The 24,516-nt window shown below is 42.3% G+C and overlaps 1 protein-coding gene across 6 annotated transcripts in view; it reads right to left on the reverse strand.

Moving 5' to 3' along the window:
* The window catches only part of Pld5 (phospholipase D family, member 5), a 355,705-nt gene that overhangs the window by 9,279 nt on the left and 321,910 nt on the right, over positions 1-24,516 (reverse strand). For all 6 annotated transcript variants that reach the window (XR_015635137.1, XR_015635138.1, XM_087580311.1 and 3 more), the window contains exons 6-9: positions 21,239-21,436; positions 12,407-12,543; positions 7,919-8,087; positions 3,186-3,300 (exon numbers count right to left, since the gene is read on the reverse strand). Coding sequence is in view for 4 of the 6 variants with exons in the window: in XM_087580311.1 (XP_087436437.1) it covers positions 3,186-3,300; positions 7,919-8,087; positions 12,407-12,543; positions 21,239-21,436 (619 nt within the window). In the remaining 2 variants the exon portion in view is untranslated. The remainder of the gene's footprint in view (positions 1-3,185; positions 3,301-7,918; positions 8,088-12,406; positions 12,544-21,238; positions 21,437-24,516) is intronic.

Consider the following 24,516-nt stretch of genomic DNA (forward strand, 5'->3'; position numbering starts at 1 on the left):
AGATGCAACTTAAATGATTCCATTCCTAAACTTCACAGAGTAGGAGAACAAGTGTGAAAGGTAGTCTACTTGGAATGATCCTGTGGTTTCTAAAGAATGATGTGATAAATAAATTTTTGTCTCAGAAAACCAAACTCCTTCAATGAATTATAACCTCTTCAGTCCTCTGTGATGGCTGTGCCCTCAGTTATAATTCTTACATTTGTACAGCTAACCAACCTTGATCTTTTTATGACCTAGATGATATATTTTAATTAGTGAGAAGAGCTAATGAAACCACTGGATGACCCTCTGCTGCTATGAAACTTTTGTTTGTTGATTCTTCATCTTCCAAATTTTGCTGGTAGAATACTGGTTTTGGTGCTTCATGATCCTCAATACAGCTTGAGTCATTCTTCCATTTTGCACAGTGCACAAAGTATGCCTCAACTACAGAGGATAGAGGATGTACTCTGGAAACTAGTATTTCTTTATTGCCTTATATATGAACTTCTAATCTTGGAATTCAAAAGTCAGAAGTCTGGTTCTCAGGTTTTCAGTTCTATAGTCTGGCAATGGGTTGGTTTGACCAAAAGGAAGAAGTACATCCCTAGGTGATGGGAGATAGAATGTGGTAGAGATGAAGACAATATACATAGAAATGTCACAGTAGAATAAAATATCTCTAGTTCTAAATGCAAGAATACATAACATTGTTAAACAGTCAGTGTTTGAGGAATTTTTTATTATAGTTGAATAAATGGTCATAAGAACAAAAAAAAAAAAAAAAAGAAGAGTATTCTGGAAGGCTCATACAAACTTAATGGAGCTGTTCTCCTATGCCCTGGGTGTGTGTGTGTGTGTGTGTGTGTGTGTGTGTGTGTGTGTGTGTGTGTGTTTGGTTCCACATTACCAATGAGTATCTAAGAAATGACTTAGGACATCTCAAAGCATACTAAAAATTATTTAAGACTTTGGTTAATTTCCCTTTTGACATGCTTCAAATGTTTTTGAATTGGGGCTCTTCTCTCTAGGGAAGCAGTGTTTTGCTAAAACGATTGTCTATAAAATGAAGTTACTTAATAATGTCTTAGCTCAGGAAGAAGAGAGTAAGCATCCCATGTTTACTAAAATCTCAAAGTCAATGTTTGGAGCCATATATTATCCCATTTAATCACCATATCACCGTCAAAGAAGGGTGGATGCTATTATCCTCCTTTCACAGATAGGGAGACTGAGACTTCTGAGAGATTACAGGGATTGCTACTGTCTCCCAGTTTGTGTCCGTGCTGTAATTCAAATATAGCTGTTTCTGATTCTAAAACACTTATTTAATTTGTCCAAGAAAAGTCTGGATATCAGGTGAGCCATTTCAAGACCAATAAACATTAGTTTACAAACTACTGCCAACCCACATCTCGTCTTGGTTGAGTTCTGTATTCCTCTTTGGTTAAAGAGTCACTAAGTGTACACAGGACACCTTACTTTTAATAAATTCTGTAATAGAATATCTTGATTTTGGGTCTTAAGCCATTGAGTACACTTGAATCCATCCCCAAGTTTTAGATAATTCAGCTAGAGGCTTCTATTTTTTTAGTAAGCAATTTTGGTGGTTTTTCTTCACTTGCTTTTCAAATTTTTACGGTTGTTTATCCTTTATTAATATTTTTGAATGTTTGCCTCCTTGTATATATGTGTGCCACTTATGTGCCTGGTGTCCTCAAAGGTCAGAAAAGGGCTATGGATACACAAGAACTGGACTTAATGGATATTGTGTCCCCTTCATGGATTCTAGGAATTTATCCTAGGTCTTCTCTGCAAGACCATCAAGTGCTCTAAACTGCTGAGCCATCTCCCTGCTCCTTCTCACTTGCTTAAAAACAAAACAAAACAAACAAACAGAAAAAAAGTTAGCCCTGGTGTGACGGTACATGCCTTTGGAAGTAAAAACAGGCGTATCTCTGTGAGTTCGAGGCTAACCTGGTTTACAGAGAAAGTTCCAGGATAGAGAAGACACCATAAAGAAACCCTGCTTCAAAGATACAAACCAAACTAAACCAGAAGTCCAGGAGTGGGGTTGATGATTCTAATGCTAGAACTTGGGAAGTAAAGACAAGTGTATCTCTGAATTCAAGGGAGGCCAGCCCAGTCTACAAAGCACGTCCAGGACAGTCAAGAAACTTACACATTTAAATTTCTTTTTTTTGAGACAGGGTTTTTCTATATTGTCCTGGCAGTTCTGGAATTCACTATGAAGACTACACACTTGCTTAGAACGCACAGAGATCCACCTGCCTCTACCTCCTAGGTGCTGAGTTCAAAAGTGTGTACCACCTGCCTGGCAAAAATCTTCTCTAAAAAAAATTTTTCTTCACCTTTAATTGTGTGTATCTGTGTGTGCGCGCACCCATGGAACTTGAGAAATAATTGATATGGATCCCATATTCATTCCTGCATCCCACAAACACTTTCTGCTGAGGTTGCTGCTTCACCTCTGTGATGTAATAATCACCCCGATTCCTCAGGTTTGAATGTCTTCTTTTTATAGACAATGTCAGCTCTATCTGTGATAATTCCAGTGAAGGAATTACCTCCCACACGCTGTGAAGACCTGGAATAATCCCGCCAATGCAGCGATGTATGCCCTTGGAACTTTATTGCCTCAGTAGTCAGAGCTAGCGTCAATTGGGCATCGTCTGCATGCCAGGTGCTGTGTGTATATTATCTCTCATGTAAACGTCACCCGGTGAAGTCAAAACTAACACCGGCTTCCTCTTACAAATCAGCGAACTGAAATTCAGGGAGCACCAGGGAATTGTTTCACATTAGATGTTTAGACAATGGCAGAGGTGTCAGGAGAAGATGGTCTTTGCTGCCCAGAACCCCGAGACAAGGTATCCCATGACACTGTAGACAGGCAAATGAGTGCTGTGTTTGTCCCATGCTGGAACTCACCTCTGATGAGCCCTTTGCCTTCTCACTTATAAAATGAGCCAAACGGACCAGAGAATGTCTGCAGAATGTAGATGGACAACTGTCTTCCATCATGTCCTTCCACGGAGTAGAGAGAGGGTCTATGGGGCTGAAGAGCTCTTGGCTCCAGCCTCCTGCTTCTTACCTGTACAACCTCATCGATGTTCAAAGGAGTCACCTCCCCCTACCGTCCTGCTGTGACCCCTGAGGGGCTTTTCAGTCCCCACACCTACCAATGTAAGCTGCACCATCTGTCACCATGTACTTGTTGCGGTTTAATTTGGGAAAGGTCTGGTTCTTTTGTTCTTTTGTTGCACAAGCGTTCTCTCTTTCCAGATCAAAAAATTTCTGTAAGACAAAAGAAAAGTAAGAAAGCAAAGCTGGTCAATTGAGAGTGTTTTGGGTCTTGTTCACAAGCACAAAGGAGTCCATTATCCAAATATCAACAATAGACCTCACATTGGGTTATTAAAATGACACTCTTGTTACTTTGTATAGAGGAAGCTATTTTTACTCTCCATCCATATAGGCAACAACAAAGAAAATTAGCATGTTCAACTAGCTCTATAATTAACTCAGCAATGCTAACAAATGAACACAAAATTCATTTTCTGAGCAGGGTGAGGGATGGAAGGCTGTTTAATTCTCACGGTCTTATTCAGCAGGGCGCACTGGCACTGACAGCAGCCTCCAGGCGCTCTGTGTCATGCATGACAACGAACTGAATGAATATTCTTACCCAGTACATACATTATGTCAATGACTAGCTGATTCATCTGAGAATCTGCAAAGGTCAAAAAAGATTTTCGCCACAAGAACAAATAGTTTCTATTGGAACACCTAAACCCACAGGACTTTTTTGAATAGGCGAGTACAAAAAAAAATCACAAATTCAAAATATGTAATTCTAATGTCAGTGTGACTCTGATGATGATGATGATGATGATGATGATGATGATGATTCTAATTCACCCAAGACTCAAAATGGAGGAAGTTGAGGAATGTGGGAAATGAGCTATAGAGAGGAAAGCCTTTGGAAATTTGGTCAATGTTGGATTAAGTGTCCACTGTGAATGAGCCCATAGGACTGGGAGGGCTGAGCTTACAGGAGACACACATTGGAGACCAGGATTTCCGGTCTTTGCTGCAGTGGAGAACTTGGATTCTAGAATGTCTTTCAGCCCTAGCCTCTGTATGTGGAAGGAAGAGGCAGAGGGCATCTGTGGTAGATGAGTCTTCATGGATGATTTTGTATAATTTCAGACTCTCCTTGTCCCATTTGGTTCAGAGAGATAATGAGAGTTGATCTAGCCTTATGATTCCCTCTGTGGGGAGGGTGATCTGGTGATCACTAAGGTTCCAGATGTTCCCCCAAACTCTATTCTGAGCTTTACCTGGGAGACTGGTGAGGTAGCAGAAAGCAGATGAGAGTCTCTGACATTATTAGAGTTCCTAATGAGTTGGAAGAAAAGCAAAAAGACCAAAAAGAATTGGGTGGTTTATTAAATAAACTAATTCAAGTCAGCCATGATAAATATATTTTTGGATTACATTTTTAAAAAATTATCTGTGTGTATGTATATATGCATGCATGTATGTATGTATGTATGTATGTATGTATGTATGTATGTTGAAGTGTAGGTGTGTACATAGAAGTACAAGTGCCCACAGAGGCCAGAGGTGTCTAATTCCACAGAGCTGGAGGTATACATGGTTTTGTAAGTCACCTGAATCACCTCATATTGGTCCTGGGAACTGAACTCTCGTTCTTCACAAGAGCAACACATGCTTTTATTTTCTAAGCCATCTCTGTAGCCTTGAACTGTGACAGTCTTCCAAGCAGCAGTCTCTCTTTCTGTTTTCCTCAATGACACCAAGCCACCTCTAGGTAGGTGATGTAATCATCTACTTTCCAGGGACAGATCATCCAGCCCGGTCCTAGGTCATCTATCTGCCTTGTCAGGGCTCCATGCCTCCCGAAGAGATACTGTCTCCAAAGCTGCTGTACCCTACTTTTCTTGTAAGTACTCGGTAGCCATCTGTGTCCTAGATGATGGGGCCATAAGTTGTCTTCCCACCCCGGCTTGTCTTGACATTTAAAAATACATGGCCTCTGTTTTATAAAATGGCCAACAGTGAGCTCTTAATGTGTGGCTTATTCAAGATTCATGACCATCTGTGTCCAAATGGTGAAGCTGATTGGATTTTGCATGAATTTTTCTTTCCTTGTAGGATTTCAGATGCAAGGGGTTAGATTCAAGCATGCGGTGGATCAGGAAGCGACAGAGTCGGGGAGGACCCCTGACTTTGGATGAAGGGAGGTCAAGAGTAACCATGGGAATGAATGTGCCAGGCTGTATGCACAGCTCCTGGAAACGTCATAAACTTGACAGCAGACCCTGTGATTTCCCTCACTGACCTCTAGGGTGCATGATACACAGTGGGAATACCAGATCATAGAAGACAATTAGGGAAACTCTGGGCAATGATTGACCCACAGGAGGGAATCCATCCACATCTGGTACTGTAAACCCAAGCAAAGGCTCATGTTCTGGGAGGCCATATGCCCTATTAGGAAAGCTATTGCCTTTGTTTTGCATAACAAGCATGATGCGCCTATCATATTGCCTTCTAAATAGCTATGTTTGCCCACACAGATTAGTGTTGCTATTAGCTTTGGTCTGTGAAGCATTTTTTATGCAGTAGTCAGCAGTTAATACAGAGACTCATAATTGGGTCAAAGTGAAGAAATGACTATTAAGTGCCTAGCAGATGGGACACCTATCCTCCAAGGCACAGTGAACATGAGAAAGAGTCTAAGAGCTGGGGAAAGAAGCGGAGACGAGAGGTGGAAAAGCCTTACTTTTGGGGCAATGACATGATTGTTACATCCTTACACATCCTTAAAATTTAAAAAAAAAGTTGTGATAGCATGCATAAAATTTCCATAAAACTGGGTCTGTCGACACTGTTTTGGAAGTGAGGTGAGGGTAGGGGTCTAGGGGGATGCTATTGTGTGGTTCCACCCTTCCCTGATGATTTATATGCAGTCTGTGACTGATGGGGGAATGGAGAGGCATTTCCTTTAGGGGCATAGCTACTCATAATGGGGCCCAGGTTCCTCTAAACAAGTTTTCATCCATGCTTCTGCACACAGCCACAGTGAGACTCAGTGGGGAGAAGACTTGGGCATTGCTCTAGGCTCTCTTTTCTCTCCTCGCTGATGATAGGACCTTTCCTATCACTTCCTTTCCTAGCCCCTTTCTTTCACTGTCTTTCATTTATGAATCTACCAGTTTAGCATATAGTTTGAACACTTCTAGCCTCGTGCCAGGCATTAGGAACAGTGATTAGACATCTGATTTCTGCATCATCTGACATCCCTGGAGTCCTGAATGCCACTTCAATGATCTGAATGATGCTGTCCTTGAGCTGAATCAACCCCAGCATTCTCTTCTCTAGGAAGAAGTATCAAACACTGCTGGGCCGGTCTTTAGACCTTGACTGGTTCCCTGTTATTAACCTCTGCTTCCGCCCCCAGTATCTGACTTTGCATCCCAGTTAGCATCCATACTGTGGCCATGTCAGATATACCTTAAAATCTGACCTACAAGACAGATGATTGGTAGTAACCACAGACCGTTTTTCATACTTCCAACACTTACAATGATTTGTCAACTCATGGACATGGGGGTGTCCGCTTCAGTTTTACAAACTAAACAGTTAAGTACAGAGTTTTACAGAAGCAGGAATGGAAATTCTAGGGCTCTCTGTGGGAAGAAAGGAAACAGATAGTTGGTGCCGAGACTGTCTTACCAGGATAATTCTCAGGCCTATTCTTTTGACCAGGTCGGGCACAGCTACTGTTCTAGACATACTCTTAAGTCTTCCTTACCCTTTGATATCTCCCTGTGAACCATGTCTGTCACAGAACAAAAGCTGAAAGGACGCATACACCTCTAGGCCCACCCACCAAGTCTCCCACTTCTCCCCTCTGTCTCTGGGATACGATCGGTCAGGGACTTGCTGGAAGCTGATTCAAAACGAATTCTTCAGAGACCCTGTCATCACATGTGGACAAATGTCTGAGGAAGCACAGGCCTGCCAGAAAGTGGGGCCTTAACATGGAGCCCTTGCGTGTATAGAGGACTCGATTTGAAAATTGAGGCCTAAATGATTAATACTCACCAGTCAGATGAAGGTGAAAGAGAGCACTGTAGGAGAGGAAAGCACACACAAAGGTCCTGAGGGGAGGAGGCCAGAAAACTCAAAGGCGAACCTGAGCGCTGAGTTCACACATTTCATGTGCCCTGTGGTTTGAATGTGAAATGTCTCCCATGGGTTCATGTGTCTGAACACTTAAGTCTTTAGTGGGTGGTATTTTCTTGGGAGGATGGGAACCTTTAGGAGGAGGGCCTATCTGAGGAAGTCGGTTTATGGCCAGGAGTGCGATTTATGTGTTACACCTTATCCTTAGAAACAGTTCCAGATCTGTACTTCATGACAGGGCAGGAGGTAATAAATCAAACGGTCAGTTCATGCCCAGGCATGAGTCCTAGCCACCATGGAATTGTGGACTCGGATCAGCCATTCCTCTTTTAAATTGCTTCTTGTCAGGCCTTCTGTCACAAGAATGACAAAAGTCACAGAAACAAGGAACCAGCAGTTCCCCACCTTGCTTTCCTCTAGGTGGATTAACATGTGACACAAGAGACTGGAGCAAGCCCAGGAGTCTGGACCAGCGTGATAGTGGCTAGGGTCAGTTTGTATTGATGGATGTATTCAGCTCTTTGTCAGTGCACCCCCTTCCTGTTTGTATATATGCATAAGCATGTGCGTGTGTGTGTGTGTGTGTGTGTGTGTGTGTGTGTGTGTGCGCATGCGTGTGCACACACACAGCTTTTATAGACAGGTGAATGGAATAAGCCCCCTTTATTTATAATAATCCAGTCAATATAACACTTACAACTTTCAAACTGCAGTTGGCTATTTCAGTGCAAATAGCCTTAAGAGACGAAATGAAGTTAAACGTGAGGGGATCAGTCTCCTTCCAAAAGCTTATGAGCAGCCGGACTTTAACGCTTCGTAAAACTAATGCTTCTCTTATTTTCCCATCTAAATCTGGCCAGTAAGTCCTGCAGAGAAACAAACGAAGGAAACAATTTGTGAAGGAAATTTTACAAGACAACGGAATGTTTTGTTGCACATTTTGGTGCATCACTTTATTCTGTAACATGTCAACCATTGTGCAGGACAGATTGATAACACAAGGCTGTGGAGTTAGGCACCAAGAGACGAAACTTTTCTGGGACTTTCTGCTGCCTCATAGAAAGTCTCAGGTTCCCAGGATGAAGCTATATGGATCTAGTATTCAGATGGACTCACCACTCTGGGTGGTCTTCACTATACCTTCAAACACTATTCAGGCCTCACTATGGTATAAGCATTTGCTTTTGAGCAGAATTCCAGCTAGGAGACTCGTGTACTCCTCCTGGAAGTCATGCCATTCCCATGTCACGTGTATTCTTTGATATCCATTCTTTGATATCCCCCCAGTCTCCAGTGGTCTTCTGTTTGGTTATCTGAGCTGTCCCATGCTCCAGATCCTCCTTAGCGCCATCTTCCCAACCCAGCCTTCCATAGCTCCCCTGTCTTCCTCCTCTGGGCTGGATGCTGAAATCCTCCATCAGTTTCCTCTATCACCTAAGCCTCTTCCCACGCGGACTCTTCCAGAAGGCATGGCTTCTTGACTCTTGCCATGTTTCTATTACCACTTGGTCCCTTCACTTAAGGTGTGTGTAGCCTTCTGCTCGCCCTATTTTCCATCAAGTCACTTCAGAAGAGTCATGGTAAGACAAATCAGGATATTGTTCTGTCTTAACTGAGCCTCAAATCATGCTGTCTTCTCTCATTTCTTTGTAGGGATTCTGTTTCCTCATTCAAGTACTCCAAATACTGCTCCAGTTCTAGGCATAGTGGCTGTTTGGACTCAGGCCATCTTATTAGGCACTGTAGTCTGTCAGTGTTGTAACCACAGTCCCTCCAGGGGGCTACTGCTTGTATCTGACCCTCACACCCTGGAAGCTTCCTCTCTTATCACCAGCATCCTGTTCTTTAGTCCTGGTGGGTGAGAGACTTATGATCTCTGGCTCCTTCAGCTCCTCTTTGTCTCTCTTGCCAGGACAACCTAATTCCAGTTAAGCCCACCTATAGGACACATGCTCCTCTACCTTCCTCTTGAGCTTTGTATGACCCAAATCCTGGGTGGTGCTAGAATTCTCTCTGTCAATTTCCAGGGACTGCTGGGAACGGTCATCTCAGCCTTGTATTCTACATGGGTTCCTGTGCCTCAGCTCTAATCTCTGTGACCACCAATGTGACTGTCTAAGAGCAAGTGTGGTCCTGTTACTCCTTCCATTGGAACACCATAGTCTCCCCAGAATCAGGAGACTCTCTAGCAAGCAGCCTCCTCCATGCCCATCCCCTGCTTCCCATCCCTGCTTCTTCTCCAGTGTGGTTTCCCAGGACCTTACAGTAGACTCTGCGATTCAGCACTGAACCTGGCAGGCCTTTTCCTCCTTCCTGATGCTTGCTCATATTGTCCCTTTCACCTCTAAATTTGACATGGCATCGTGGGTGCCTTTCACGGTCCTGTTCTCTATGTATACCCATATCTGTGTTCTAATAATCTTCTCTGTACCCCTCTGCTCTCGTCAGATGGCATTTCTGGGACCACATATGTTCATGCTTTAATCATAGATGCATACTTGTCAACAGACACCGTTTAATTCATCCACGAATGAAAGCAGTTAGCATGGTAGTTTCCCCACATTCGGAGGATCTACCCCTCAAGGGGAGCCTTGGAAAACCTCTGTTCTTCAATGTGCAGACTTAGCAAATAAGGAATTGGCACTAACAACTAATGAAGTAGCACAATTTTAGCGCACAATTTTAGCAATATAATATACTATAATAACATCGATTTAAAACTCATAAATTCTTTTTTCCAAGTAGTGTTTTATTACTTCTTTGAGAATTTCATACAATATATTTTGATCCTATCCATCCTCCTCCACAAACTGCTTTTTTTTTTTTCTGGAACTTTCCATGTGATATTTTTAGACTCTGGTTAAACTGCAGGAGGAGAGGGGTACTAAAGCTTAAAGGTGAATCAGGTCACGTTTTTCCTTGTCCTTCACACATTTACTTATCTCCTTCTGAAAGATGTGTGTCACATGACTGCAGAGACTAATCAGGGACAGCTCTAAGCTGAGAGCTAGGCAATGAATCACAGAAAGAAAGAGTGCTTGTCTGCTCTTGTGGGAACAACTGAGATTGGCTTTTCTGGATTTTTTTGCTTTTTGCTTTTTTTTTAAAATGTAATTTTAAAAAATAACTTTTTAGTTTAGAGTCCAAGGCAACAGGTTTCACCATGGCTCCTCCATGAGCATCTGCCATTGCGCCTTGCTTTCATTCCTTATTTTGGCCGTCACTATTGGTTTGTGGTACTGGGGATGAACTTGGAGCCTCTCAAATGTTAGGCAAGGGCTCTCTGTCTGGGCTTCTCTCTCTCTCTTTTTGTTTCTTTGCAGGGTTTACTGTTTTATCATCAGACTCTCTGCTACCCCGGAAGGCAGAAATTCCAACACTCTTCCCAACAGACAATGCATGTTTAGATAATTTCTCACTCAAGAGTTCATGACTTACCACCTTTCATTTCGGTATTTGGCAGTGAAGAGACTAAATTTTTAGTCGAAGGTATTAATTAGTTTTACAAACACACCGAATTCGCTTTGAATCTCCCTTTCTTTTAGGGTTATGTAAACACAAGGCCAGTTTATTTCTCAATAACATTCGTTCATAGGACTGAGAAGAATGTAATTATAATCTGAATGTCTGACCTCCACATTTCCCTTTTGTTTAAAAAGCTGTGAGTATAGGTTTGATATTTTATTTTGTTTCCATCCACGTCCATGTAGGTAGCCCCAAATAATCTTATTTATTTGCTGAGCTGAGCTTGGTGGAAACTTTCTACGGTTTGTTGACTCTCTATATTTGAGGTGAATAAATTGTTCTTTTTTTTTAATTAATTTTTTAAGGTTAGCACACAAAACAGTGAGTTTCGTGATGTCACCGCCACACACAACTAAATAACAGCTAGAATGATAAATAATTAAGATATGAGATTTCAGTTTGGTTCTTCAACGTTTCAGTTTCTCTGGCTCTTTAACATTCTTTGCATTTCCCCCTAATTGTAAGATTTTAGTTTCTTTGAGACAAGGTTTGTAGCCTAGCCAGGTTTTAAACTATTTAGCCCTGGATGATCTTAAACTCATGAACCTCCTGTCTCAGCGTCCCAAAGTCTGGGGTTCCAAGTGTGCACCACAACCCACCATAACCTCCCACCCTATGGAAGACTTATTTTGCCAGGGACTTTGGGAGGCCAGGGAACAAAGTTTTAGTCTTGGCCATCATCATCCTGGAACCCCATAAACGTAGCCCCACCCTCCTTGGCTACAGGACAACCAAGCACCACGTTATGTTTCCAGAGGGAATCGGACATCTAAAATTTAGCCTAAAGCCAAAAGTGTGTGAGAAAATCCATGAACATTCAAAAGGCAGATAATGTTTTAAAGTAGCTCTGTCACGCCTCTTACAGCTCAAAAAGCTTTCCCACTGTCATAGAGCGAGTGGCGCGTTTCTGGCAGGCTTTTTGCAGTCTTACAACCATTTGCATAAAGATGCTACATATTGCACATATGTGGCATTGGCGAGATGAAAAAGCATTCAAGTAATATTTGGTGCACTTAATCATTTAAGCTAACTAAATGGCTATTTTAAAATTATAATTTTCTGGATGACGAAGGCCTTCATTGGCAGTCAGAAACGCGTTTTGGAAAGCGTTTCCTGGTTAAACGTAATCGTCGAATACACTGACGAGCACCCAAAGATCTGCCCTTCCAGTCCGCAAAGAGGGACTGCCTGGGTGTGGTTGAGCATTATGTGTGATTACTCTCCCTGAAGCTGTGTAGTATCCTCTGTCCCTGAATCATTTCCAAGTTACTGTGTGATCAAACAGGAATTGAGAAGCCATTCACTGTAAAGATAGCCTTTTCATTCGATAGCCTTCTCATTAGGAAGGGTGAGCTGTCCAAAAGCATGTGTTTTAAAACTCCTTCACCTTCACATTGAGGGCACAGGGGGATACAATTTTCTATTAATAACCTAATCTTTCTGATACTGTTCCTATGATTGCAGGATAAACTAGTTATGTACTCCTGTGGAGTAAGACCCTGAACATTTAAATTGGATCCATCGGGGGAAGAAAGGCATGATGGGAAAATTGCGGATACACACGAAGCCCACTGGAAGGGTACCTTCCTGATACAGCATGGCAGCATCTCAGGGCCCAGAGGCCTGAGGACTGCACTGTACGGGTCAGAATGTCCCTGACCTTTTGGTGCTCGTGCTGGAAATAGGCAGGTAGTCCGTGACAGCAATGTACACATACTGTTTGGCATCATCAATCACGCTGTAGATGGCATCAATGTCAAAGCTTCTGTTTTTAGGGCAAAAGAGTTTGGGAGAGTTCTGTGAAGATATAAAACCCAAGATGTTAGAGCTGAATTATAGGCATTTACACGTTAAAAACATTTAAAGTGCCTTTTTGTTTGTGTTGGTAGGTCTTGGAATATCGTTAATTACATGGTATTTAAACCTTTTTTGCTTCTTGATCAGATAACAACAAAGATATTTTGTGTTTTGTCAAAACTGAGGCAGGATGTGTTTCAAGTTCTTGAAGTCTTTCTCAAGAGGGAATTTTTACTTCCAGTGCAGGTCTTGCTACTTTGAGAGTAACCTATTTTAATCTTACATGATTCTAGGATCCCTCCCTGTTGTATATAGCTGATAATTTTTCTAAAACATTGTTTATAGACATGTACACATATAGTAAGAAATTTATTTTAGAAATTCATTTCATCTAGGAAGTGATATTGGCCATAAAAATATTCCGGACACAAATTCAAAAAATCTTATTTTTCCCCTGGATCTTTCATAGCGTCAGAAAGAGGAGTGCTGATTGTATAGAATGCCATCAACAACCCTCCAAGGAAAACGGAAGTTACCGTGATGCCCAAATCCATCAAGAAAGGCTGAGGAAACAGATATTCTGCCAGACATCAGCAAAATGAGGAAAGAGAAAAAATTATGCTGGAGCTACTTTTCATACACCTGAACTCTCATAAAAATAGGCTGTCTTTAGATGGAGTTGGTACAGCAAGAGGAAGATATACTTCAGAGCGTTCTTTATTTTCCCAGTGGGGAGGATTGAAAAGAGTATTTCCTATAAGTCCTGCCTTTATCTGACAAGAAGTTGCCTGTGTTAAGCACACACACACACACACACACACACACACACACACACACACACACACACACACACACACACACACAGAGAGAGAGAGAGAGAGAGAGAGAGAGAGAGAGAGAGAGAGAGAGAGAGAGAGAGAGAGAGGCGGGGGGAGAGCGAGAGCGCACTGGAACACAGAATTTCTGTACCTTCGGGCTTCTAGTCTGTTAGATCCTCTTACTCAGGACCATTCAGTCCTTGGTGTCGAGACTTTATGATGGCAAATGCTCTTCCTAACCCATAGTGATATTTTGGCTTCTTTAAAATCTCAGTTATTTATGTGAATATATTTTCTGTTTTAATCCCAGGTGTGGGATATGGGGCTGCTTCTGTTTGTCCACAGCAGCTGACTGTGATTTGTCTCGTGCTCTGGCAGGGATATGATTCTGCCAGCTGAAGATCATTTACATTGGAATTCTGGGTACTGTTGAGAGGGTATAAAAATGTCAGAGCTTTGAAGGAGGCAGCTCCCTCTGTAGCTGCATTTGTCAAGTAGTCACAAGCAAAGAGACTGGGAGAAGAAATTGGACACCCTGATGATGATCAGACTTGCCCAAGGAACTTGATGCCCCTAATCAACAGGAAGTAGTTTAATGAGATAGACACCCCATTTATGCTCTAACCTTCCTTCTCTCCCACCTACTGTTGGGGGGTTGGAAGGGGTAAGGGTAGAGAAAGATGGTAGGTAAAAGAACCCAATAAGGTAATCAAAAGCATGGTTATATAACCCATTGCCTTGCGTTTAACCAAAGGGTACACATGGCTTTCAGGATGAACTCCTCTCTATCCCAGGGATGAGTACCCTTGGCTGTTATTCTACCCCATTTATGTCCCCAGCCCATGGCTGTGCCTCTGCTTCTGGACATTTGCTTAGCTGGGCCCTCGTGATGACATGCTTCCCCGTTTGTCCCATTGGATCTGCTCTCTAAATTCCAGCTCAAGTGTACGTCTCCCATGTCTTCTCTTTTAGATCTTCAGTCAGAGGCTACCTCTCTTGACTATGTGCTTCTCAGGCCATATGCTTCTTTTTCTTTCTTACCATTTCCTCCTCCCTCCTTTATTCTTCCTGTCTCTCCATTCCCGGGCTGGTGGGAACCAGGGCTTTCCTTAGGCTAGGCAAGCACTTTCCCACTGAGCTATATCCCCAGTCCCGTCTTCACCATTTCAGTCAGGTCCAGTGGTGTTGAGTGACTTGTACTCTTGCACAACCCTTCCCACAATCCACCTCCGGAATTTTGCTTCCTGTTTTATTTATCACTTTCAGAGATATAATTGCCTGTTCTTGCCTCTCATCAGCCAGACGGTTTCTAGCTTGATTTTAGGGGTACTTATTCATTCTCCTATATCATTAAAATCATACATGGGCATGATTTGATTTCCTCGGCCTTGTTTGGTCTGTCTTAGGCATGCCTCTGGGTGCCATGGAGCAGCTGAGGAACGTATCTCTGGAGAGGTCCCTGGGCTCTGAAATGTGTCAAAACACCCAGGGGTTCGTTTCACTTAAGAGCTTCCTGAATTTCATCTTGGGATCACAAACTGGGCGTTGCCTTTGTAGAGAAGAACATTTTGGTCAGGGATGTTTGAAGGCCACTGTGCCCTGATGTTAGGGAGAGAGTGAGAGCATTGATGACTTAGGCCAGACTTCACACTCAGCCCAAGAATGAATGTCAGCATACACTTTCTACCTTTCGTCTCCCTTCTCACCTTAACCACCACCACACCTTTGTCTCCCTCCCTCCTTTCCTCCCTCCCTCCCTCCCTTCCTTCCTTCCTTCCTTCCTTCCTTCCTTCCTTCCTTCCTTCCTTCCTTCCTTCCTTCCATGAGACAGAGTCTCACTGTGTAACCACAGCTGTCCTGGAAATCCCCCTGTAGCCTGAGCTGACCTTGAATTTGTAGCAATCCTTCAACCTTTTAAGTACGGGGACTACAGGCATCACCAGGCCTAGCTAGTTTACTTCTTAATGGGGTTAATAAAAGTCTCACTGGCTTACACTGGTATGCTCTGAGGACTGAAGAGGAGGAAAGCCTGCTCCCTGGTTGGGTCATAGGCATGCTGTTGCTCGATCAGCAGATATTCCCAAGTGCCTGTCACGCTCCGGACTCAGGTCTAGGCCATTGGCATGTGTTAGTGGTCAAGGTGAGCACTGTGCATTGTAGAGCTTCGTTCTAGCACCCTCTACGTGGCTCAGCTTCATTTGTTGGTATGCTTGACTATCTGCCAGCTCTTGGGCTGTACTATTTTTTTGTACAGCTCCTGTACATTGTACCATGCACACATCATCACATTATAGACCCAGTAAGTAGCCATGAAATGAACATGAATGTATTTCATGAAGTGATAAATGTCACAGGTTTGTCTCATCCCAACCTCCCTTCATTCCTAGTTGGAACGTTCCTTCATGCTATCTCCCCTCCCCCAACACACGTGGACATCTTTATTAGTATTTATATGCCTTAGTCTTCCCTGAGTTCCCCTTGCCTCACGATGCTTGGGGTTTGGCAGGCTCTCATCTGTTCATTAAGGGAGGGCATAATTGTTTACACCAATGTCTTTGCACCCAGAGGCTTGGCTCTACTGTTATCAACAGTCTAAATGTTCCTTAATCTATAACAACACAAAGAATGATGTACTGTTTGGCTAGGATGCTCACTAGTCCCCACTGTGCAGAGGCGGCTTCTATGTTCCCCTCCATATTCTAGAAGCCTGGTTCGGAGTGTTTCTTTATTCCACAGTTGAAGTAGAAGGTGGGACTGCAGAGCCCAGTTTATGTTTAAGCTGACTTTTCCCCATCATGAACTATCGAGGCACCCCGTGTCTGGCTTAATTTGGGTTTTCTCTTGGATCAGTAAGTGCTAGATGTAGGCATATTTTATTTTGCACACTCATTCAGTATGCACTTTGTAGAGAATTTAGTAGGTTTCTGATAGTTCGTAATGGTCTCCTAGTTTTTAGAAAGCTCACACTATCTTTCTGGAACATACACACTGAAATATAACCAAACACAGGCTTTAAAAAAACCCACAGAATTGGAGAAAAGGTTCACAAATCACCCATTTGTTAAGGGAGAATGTATAGAATGTTATGGAATAGAATGTTATGGAGAATGTATAGAATATAGAATGTAGAACCTCCCTAGGAGATCTCCCACTGGACACTGAGTACAACTGAAATATGCAATCAGCACACAGTGATGTTTATACCATGCCCACCAGGATGGTTAACATGAGACAGAAATAATAAGTGTTTACAGGAACACAGCCACACGAAGGGTGGGATTTTAGATGGGTACAACCCACTTGGAAAGCAAATGATCATCAGCCAGCAATTCTATTCCTAGTTGTAAACCCCAAGGACCTGAAAAAAGGTCTTTAGATAGAATCCTGGGTATGAATGTTCACAGGGGCCATATGCACAGAGCTAGAAGGTAGGAACACCAAACGTCTACCAACCAACAGGCAAACAAAATCCGGCATATTTACAATGCAATATTATTTAGCCAGAAAGAGAAACAAAGGAGTTACCTATAAATACACAAAGCCATGCTAAGAACTTCTTGGAACCTGCTAGGTGAAATTTAAAAACAAAACAAAACAAAACAGTCATTAAAGACAAGATTTTGTTTCCAGGGCCTAGGGAGGGGAAAACAGGATGTAACTGCTAATGATTATGGGGGTTCCCTTCTGGTGAAGAAAGCATTCTGAAATTTGACGGTGTCGATGACTGCAGAGCGTGTGGGCAGACCGAAGCTTATGAAATTCTAAAAGGACTGAGTTCATAGGAACTAACTTATATTTTAATAAAGATGTTAAAGGGTAAGTATTAAAATAAAGAGGAAGCTTTGAGAAGGAATGTGGCACGGTATTTCCCCCCCCTATGGCAGACTTGAGTTCTTCTCAATGCCTTCCCCTCTCAGCTAATACAACTGTCTCCATGATGGATGGACAATTGAAAGCAATAAAAACAGGAAATGAAACCTACCTCACACCCAGATCAATCAAAACAGACTGTGAACAAACTAGGCTCTGTCCTAGAAAGGAAATGTAATTTTTTCATATACATTAAGGTCTGTGAGAAGAAATTTACAAGACATAAACTCCACCTTTGCTCATTTCCATTTTCTGACTTCATATATACAATAATTACAATTATCTGGAACGCCATCACTAGAAGTTATATAGGGAATTCTAACCAAGAACCAATTTGTGGTTCAAGAGAAAATTATAAATAATCCCCCTTTATATTCTAACTGGAAATTTGTATTTAATTGAACTGAGTTATGAATGATCAAAACTATCATAACTGGAACTTGATATTTAATTGTAGTGAGTCATAATGATCAAAACTGTAATTTTAGGGCTGAGGATTCTCCAAGTCTTCAGATATTCTCTATGTGTGTTTAACTTGGTTTTGGGACTGTCAGCTTCCAAAAATATGAAGTACTATTTTAAGATTTTTTTTTACAACAAATATATTAAACTTAAATTAGTTTGCCTCAGTGTTTACTTGGCACATATTACTGAAAAAGCTATATATGTTCTGGAACTTTCCACCAATATCACTACCAATAAACTCAGCCTAAAATGTATTTATTTATTGCTGCTTTCAAAGCATTGAGTTGGGTCCTGGAAATATCAATTATAAAGAGGGTATGCAATTTTCAGAGCCTTACAGAATTATGGGAAAATCATCATAAACAAATAATTACAAAGACTTGGTAAACAGGAGGGTGAGAACAAGGAACACAGTTCTGATGGTAAGACTTAAAAAGGCGTCTAATTTTTAAAATAGAGGTAAGACTTGATATTAACTCAAAACTAGGTTTATTTGTGTGTGCGTGCGTGTATGTGTGTGTGTGTGTGTGTATACACATAGACAAATACATATACATATAGATGTACACACATAAATCTAAACTGTATACAAGTGTTCTGGTTGATTTTTATTTTTGTCAATTTGACATAAAACTCAAAAATATTTGGGAAGAGGGAATCTTTTCTTCCCCTATACCTCATTTCTTTTTAATTTAGAGGGGGAATGATAAATAAATAAATAAACAAATAAATACATAAATACACAACTCTCTTGCTCTTTTTTTTTTTTTGATACATCCATACCTAAGTTCCAATCAGAGCACTTAGGAGGACCAGAAGTTCAAGGTCATCCTCAGTTTATACAGTGAGGACTGTCTAAAAAGAATAAGTGAGATGCTGTAAATTCACTTTAATTCTTTTTTTTTTTTTTTTTGGTCTCTAACCTTTTTTTGCATTATTTATTTATTCACTTTACCCCCTCCCTCCTCTCCTTCCATTCCCAACCTCATAAGCCCATCTCCCTAGTATCCCCTCCCCTTCTTTACAGAGAAGAGGACGCCCCCCTTGGGTACTACCCCACCCTGGGACATCAAGTTGTAACCGGACTAGGCACATCAGGAAGGGCATCTTAGTTGAAAAAAAAAATCTCTTCATGAGATTAGCCTGATAGCTAAAAATGTTGATTTTTTTTAAAACATATTTTTACTGGCCATTTGTTTTTCTTCATTCAAAAGCTGTCTGTTTGACTCACCTTATTTATTGATTGGATGATATAGTTTTGGGGTGTTTAATTTTTGAGGTCTTTATAGATTATCAATATTAATTCTATAAGATATTTAGTCAAAACCAGTTTTTATTCAGTATCAATTGGATTTAAATTAAAGGTAGCTTTGATACTATGAATGAAAAAAATAAAATGATAAATTTAAGTAATGCGAATAGAAAATAAGCATTATGTAATTTAAAAAGAAATGCCAGAATATGTGTTTTTCAGTTCATTGGTTGGCTATCTCTTGGATAAAAAGTCATTTTTTTCCACCTGGAGAGGTTTAATGAGAGAAGAAGAGTAAAAGGGGAGAAGTAAAGGTCAGCCATGGGCACGTGGGGGGAGGGGGAGGATAGGGAGAGCAGAGACAGGGAAGAGGGCACGAGAAGAGAAGAAGAACAAAAACCAAAAAGTCAAATTTTTAAGTTACCAGAGCAAAAATTTCACTGTCCTTTCTGATGCACAGGGCCCAGAAGACTTTTCAGCCAGGGTGTGGTGGCACAGCTGGTACACACCTTTAATCCCAACACTCAGAAGACAGAGGCAGGCAGATCTCTGTGGTTTTGAGGCCAACCTGGTCTACAGAGCTAGTTCTAGACCCTGTCCCTAAATACAAAAACCAAAACAACAAACCACCAAAGACCTTGCAGTTCCAAAGGGTTTAACTGAAGACTCAGGCTGCTCTGTGGTACCTATAGCAACATTAGATCTTCACTGTCAAACAGAATCAACAACCTCCCTTTAAATGTAGACCAAACCTTACTTATCTCCAAGATTAAATTCAAACTACACGATTGTCCAAAGCATTGCCCTTCGTTAATTTATTTCTCATTGCCCCCCATCTGTTTTCCGGGATCCCTTGCCTCAGGCATCCTGCCACGGTTTCCCATTGCTGTTCTGTATGATGGGAATCTACTTGGCTTTCAGATGCTATTGTTACCTTGAGATGCAGTGAAAGTGCTTCTTCTAAAAGGCTCCTGCTAGTGGTTCTATTTGCTACTTTATTGTCTACTTAAAGAAAAAAAGGCCTCACTGCTCCCTTGAAATCCTTCATATCTGTTTTCTGTTCTTCACATTTATGTGAACTTTTTTATTTTAGACAAACAGCTTCACCTTCCTTTTGACCGTCTTGTACTGTCTTCTGGATATTCAGATCTCGGGTGCTCTCATGTGAAAAGGTAAAGAGGGTGTAGTTTTCTACTCTCAGGTAAATGCTCTTGGATACATAAGAGTCCCTGGCATAAGCACCCTGGTGTCCATCCAGGGACAAAGGGCCACAGTCACTTGGGAACACGATCTACAGAATGCTTGCTAAGCATCAGGATGGACTCAAGAGTATGACCCAGGTCAGACTGGTGAAATCCCACCCTAGATTCCGTGGGTCAGATCCAGGGGGACTTTGAGGGCCTATAAATGTGCACTGTAAAATACCCCCTAGCCGATTCTTAGTTGTTCTGGAATTTGGAGACCAAGGTTGGAGGGCCAGAAATGCACACTCCCAGTTTCTAGTGACAGTATGATCGGGTAGGTAGGGGAGCGTAGGATAGAGAGTGAGGATGGAGTGTTCGTTTTTACCAGAGTCAGAGAAGCCTCAGACATCAGGAGTGGGCTGCCTTGTGCTGGCCTGCCCCAAGCATCGGCACTGCATTTGTTTTACCTGTTGGGCTACCTCAAATTTGTCTTATCAGGGTTCTACTGTTAGATACACCTGGGAATCATGGACAGAGGGTGCATCAGCTGTGATAGCAATCGGTTCCGGGAGCTGGGGCCTCCATGGTGCTTTCCATGTGATCGACATTTCACCACTGGAAAGTTTTAGTGTCTTCTATATCACTCCTCACCCATGAGCTCAGGGAAGTTGCAAAAGAAAGTGCAAAGAGCCAGAGGTCAGTGGGGACTATTGAACAATAGTATCTTCTGGATGTGACAGTCCTGCTGTGCTTATGAACTTACACAGCAATTGTGGTTGCCTGTAAGACAAGCGTGATTGACCCACCAGGCAACATTCCAGGATGGGGGAGGGGTTCACAAGACACCACCCTTAGCCAAGACTATAGGCAGTTCATGGCTTCTAGGGAAGGAAGGGTCAGTTTTCCTCAAAGGCCTTTGGTACGCTGCCCTTGCTCTAGCCAATGGCCTTACCCATGCCCACATGCTAACTGGAAGAGACAGAAAGAAAAAGGTTATGAGGTTGGGCTATGAAGGGGAGCCTGAAGGAGTCAGAGAGGCCAGTAAACATAGCCTTTGGAGGACAAAAGTTGGGGAATGTAGCAGCCAAGGAAGGAGCATGACTCACCGACACAAAGGCCTGCGACTTGGTTTCGTTCAATTGGAGCTGAAGCTTCTTTTCATTGTCATAGACTCCATAGAGTCTCTTGGACCAGGTCTGAGGTACTCTGCTCTTGAATTTTAATGAGCTATATAAAGCGAATATCCTCTGTAAATCTAGGACCAGGCAGCTGCAGTTGTAGAAGATGACACCGAGTTCTTTCATCTGTGAAATTAAAACGGAGAGCATCAATGTGGGGGTGCGATTGATGCCGTTATTTTCAGAGGAAAAATTCACAAGAATGCTGAAGAGACATCTTTTTATGCATTTTTTTGTTACATGGAACTATGTAGATAGAACCACACGATAGCATCCAGAAGAAATGTATCCTGAAATGCTCACATACAGGAATAGAACTTTTCCTCCCTTTTTGCATTTGGCCTTTTACAGAGACAATTTTACCAGCTACAGTTTTAATATTTGGCTTCTCTTACCATTCAATAGCATTTTTTAAATGAACAATTAAGCAACAAGACAATGACCCTCCATTGCAACATTGCAAAGTGGTTATCATCACAGATTCTGGAGCCACTCTGCCTGGAAATTGGCCCCAGCTCCACAGAGCTGTGATTTTGGGATAATATACTTCATCTCTGGACCTCAGTGTCTTCTCTCATAGAGTTGAGGTAATAGTGTTAACTGCATAGCTGGAGTTGCTATGACAGATTGGTTAGTATACATGCCTAACCCTCAAGAGACTTGAGGCCCCAGGGACACTTGGCAGGGGGGTGGAGGGGACATCCTCTTGGAGACAGGGGGAGGATGAAAGAAATGAGGAACAGTGGGAGGGGGAACTGGGAGGGGGACGACAGCTGGACTGTAAAAAATTAAAAGCAATAAAAAATTGGAAAAAACAGTATGGCAATTGTTATTCTTACTAAAACTGCACACCCTTCATGGTAGGAGAAGTACCCAAGAGTCTGCAGAGGTCACTTTTGTCTCTCTCTCTTCAGTGTATGAGAAGGGAAGTGAAATCCAAACAGTTATGTAAAATTACAATCCAGAGAATGAATCGGTGGCAAGAATTAGACCGAAGGTTTTGTGAATGGTGGGTCGATATATAAAGACTGCGATGCTTCCTTTCATCTACAGTGCCTTGTGGAAACTCTTCATCATATCTGATTGACTCAAGGTAACAATGAAAAATTTTACTGGAGAGGAGCAGGTTATGTGTGCTGTACATGACCTCACCTCCCAGCTGAGAGTTGTTTGGGAGTCCGAGCTACTGAGGACTCACAACCCAGGAACGTGGAATTCCCTGCCCACCTATCCTTTTCTCCGGGAGAGACTGCCCATGGTGTAAGGATATGTATTCCATTGACCCCTAGGGATCCCAATACAACATACTATGGGGGGCCTTTTGATGTTCTTCTATTCTGATCTGTCTTCATTTTTCTAGCTTCACAACAACCACAGAACAGATACATGGAGATTATAAAACCCACTCAAGAACTCGTGTCTATTTTCTTGTTAACGTAAAAAAAAAAAATAAACATCCTTGAACATATTCCTGTCTGTGTTTGTACAAGTCTTTCTTCAGTATTGAGTACTACGGTCAGAGGAACAGATACATTAAGGCTAAGAAAATGAAAGGTTTCAGTGGGCAGGGAGCTCAGGAACATGCAGACACACCCATCACACCAGGCATCCAATCGGAGCGGAGTGGCTGCAGCCAAGAAGGAAGGGAAGAGTGGGTATGAGGTTTAAGTGTGCAGATATCTCTTCCTAGGCAACAGGAGCAGAACTAGAGGGGGAGGATGTTGGAACCCAGGGACTTTTGGGCTGGGAGAAGCAGTTTGGTGTTTGTCCTGAAGGCTATTGGGGGGCAGATAACAAGGGGAGGGACATTGTCGGGCTGTGATCTGTGATTTGGCGATAATGTGGAGAGGAGTGGGAGATGTGGGTAGCCGAAGTCAGGGGACTCAGTCTTTGGCTTGGCAGTGTCTGGCATTCACATATGTCTGCTAGTCTCAGAGATTTATAGAAACCACTCTTAGTAACTCTTTCAATTTTTTAAAATTTCTAATTAGGTGTATATACATGTGTCTGGTCCGCATGTGGGCATGTGTTTGAGTGCAGATGCCTGAGGAGTCTAGAAGATATCAGATCTCCCAGAGCTAATGTTATAAGCAGTGGTGAGCCTCTTTGATGTTGGTGCTGGGAAACATATTCAAGTTCTTTGTAAGAGCACCATGTACAATAACCACTGAGTCATCTCAGGCCAACATAACCCTTTTTTGTTAAAAAAAAAAAGGGGGGGGGAGGGGACTGGAGAGATGGCTCAGCGGTTAGGAGCGCTGACTGCTCTTCCTGAGGTCCTGAGTTCAATTCCCAGCAACCACATGGTGGCTCACAACCATCTGTAATGGGATCCAATGCCCTCTTCTGGTGTGTCTGAAGAGAGCAACAGTGTACTCATAAACATTAAATAAATAAATTAATTAAAAAACTTTTATTTTTATATTTGTGTTCTTTTGTGAGTTTCATGAGCATCATTTGCATGAAGTGCCTGCAGAAGCCATAAGAGGTCACCAGATCTCCAGGAACTGGAGTTACAGATGCTCGGGATCCATTATGGGGGTGCTGGAAACCAAACTTGGGTCCAATGCAGAAGCGGCAAGTGCCTTTGGCTGCTGGGCCTGCTCTCCAGCACCCCATGTTAACTCTTTTTTTTTTTTTTTTTTTTTTGGTTCTTTTTTTTCAGAGCTGGGGACCGAACCCAGGGCCTTGCGCTTCCTAGGTAAGCGCTCTACCACTGAGCTAAATCCCCAGCCCCCCATGTTAACTCTTAATGATTTTTTGTGGCAAAGGTAACTGTCTGCAGAGTCCTCAGAGACAAACATCGGTGTGTCTAATTGAGTATTTAAATATCATGCCTTTATGTGTCTACAAGACACATTCACTGAGGATATCATCTGTTTCAGTCTATGACTTAAAAACACACCCTGTGTTAAGCTCTACACACCGTTGTTTGTAGGTGTTGGGAGATTTGGCAGAGGAGAGATGGCTCACTGACCCATCTAAGGCTGGACTTGATTGAACATCAGGCTTATGGAAGTCTCCAGATGGGTCTCAGACTAGTTTTACCAAGTGACCTCTCTATGACCATCTTCAGCTTTGTCATTCCTGGGTGCTTGCACCACAAGGCCTGCTCCGTTTAATTCAAGTCCCAGGACCAGCATCTGGCTAGAATGGGGCTTGTTTGCATTTCAGACTGACAGTTATTTCAAGGGCTAGCTACTGTT

The sequence above is a fragment of the Rattus norvegicus genome, chromosome 13 (genome assembly GCF_021556685.1).
Source record: "Rattus norvegicus strain SHRSP/BbbUtx chromosome 13, alternate assembly SHRSP_T2T, whole genome shotgun sequence".
NCBI lineage: Eukaryota > Metazoa > Chordata > Mammalia > Rodentia > Muridae > Rattus > Rattus norvegicus.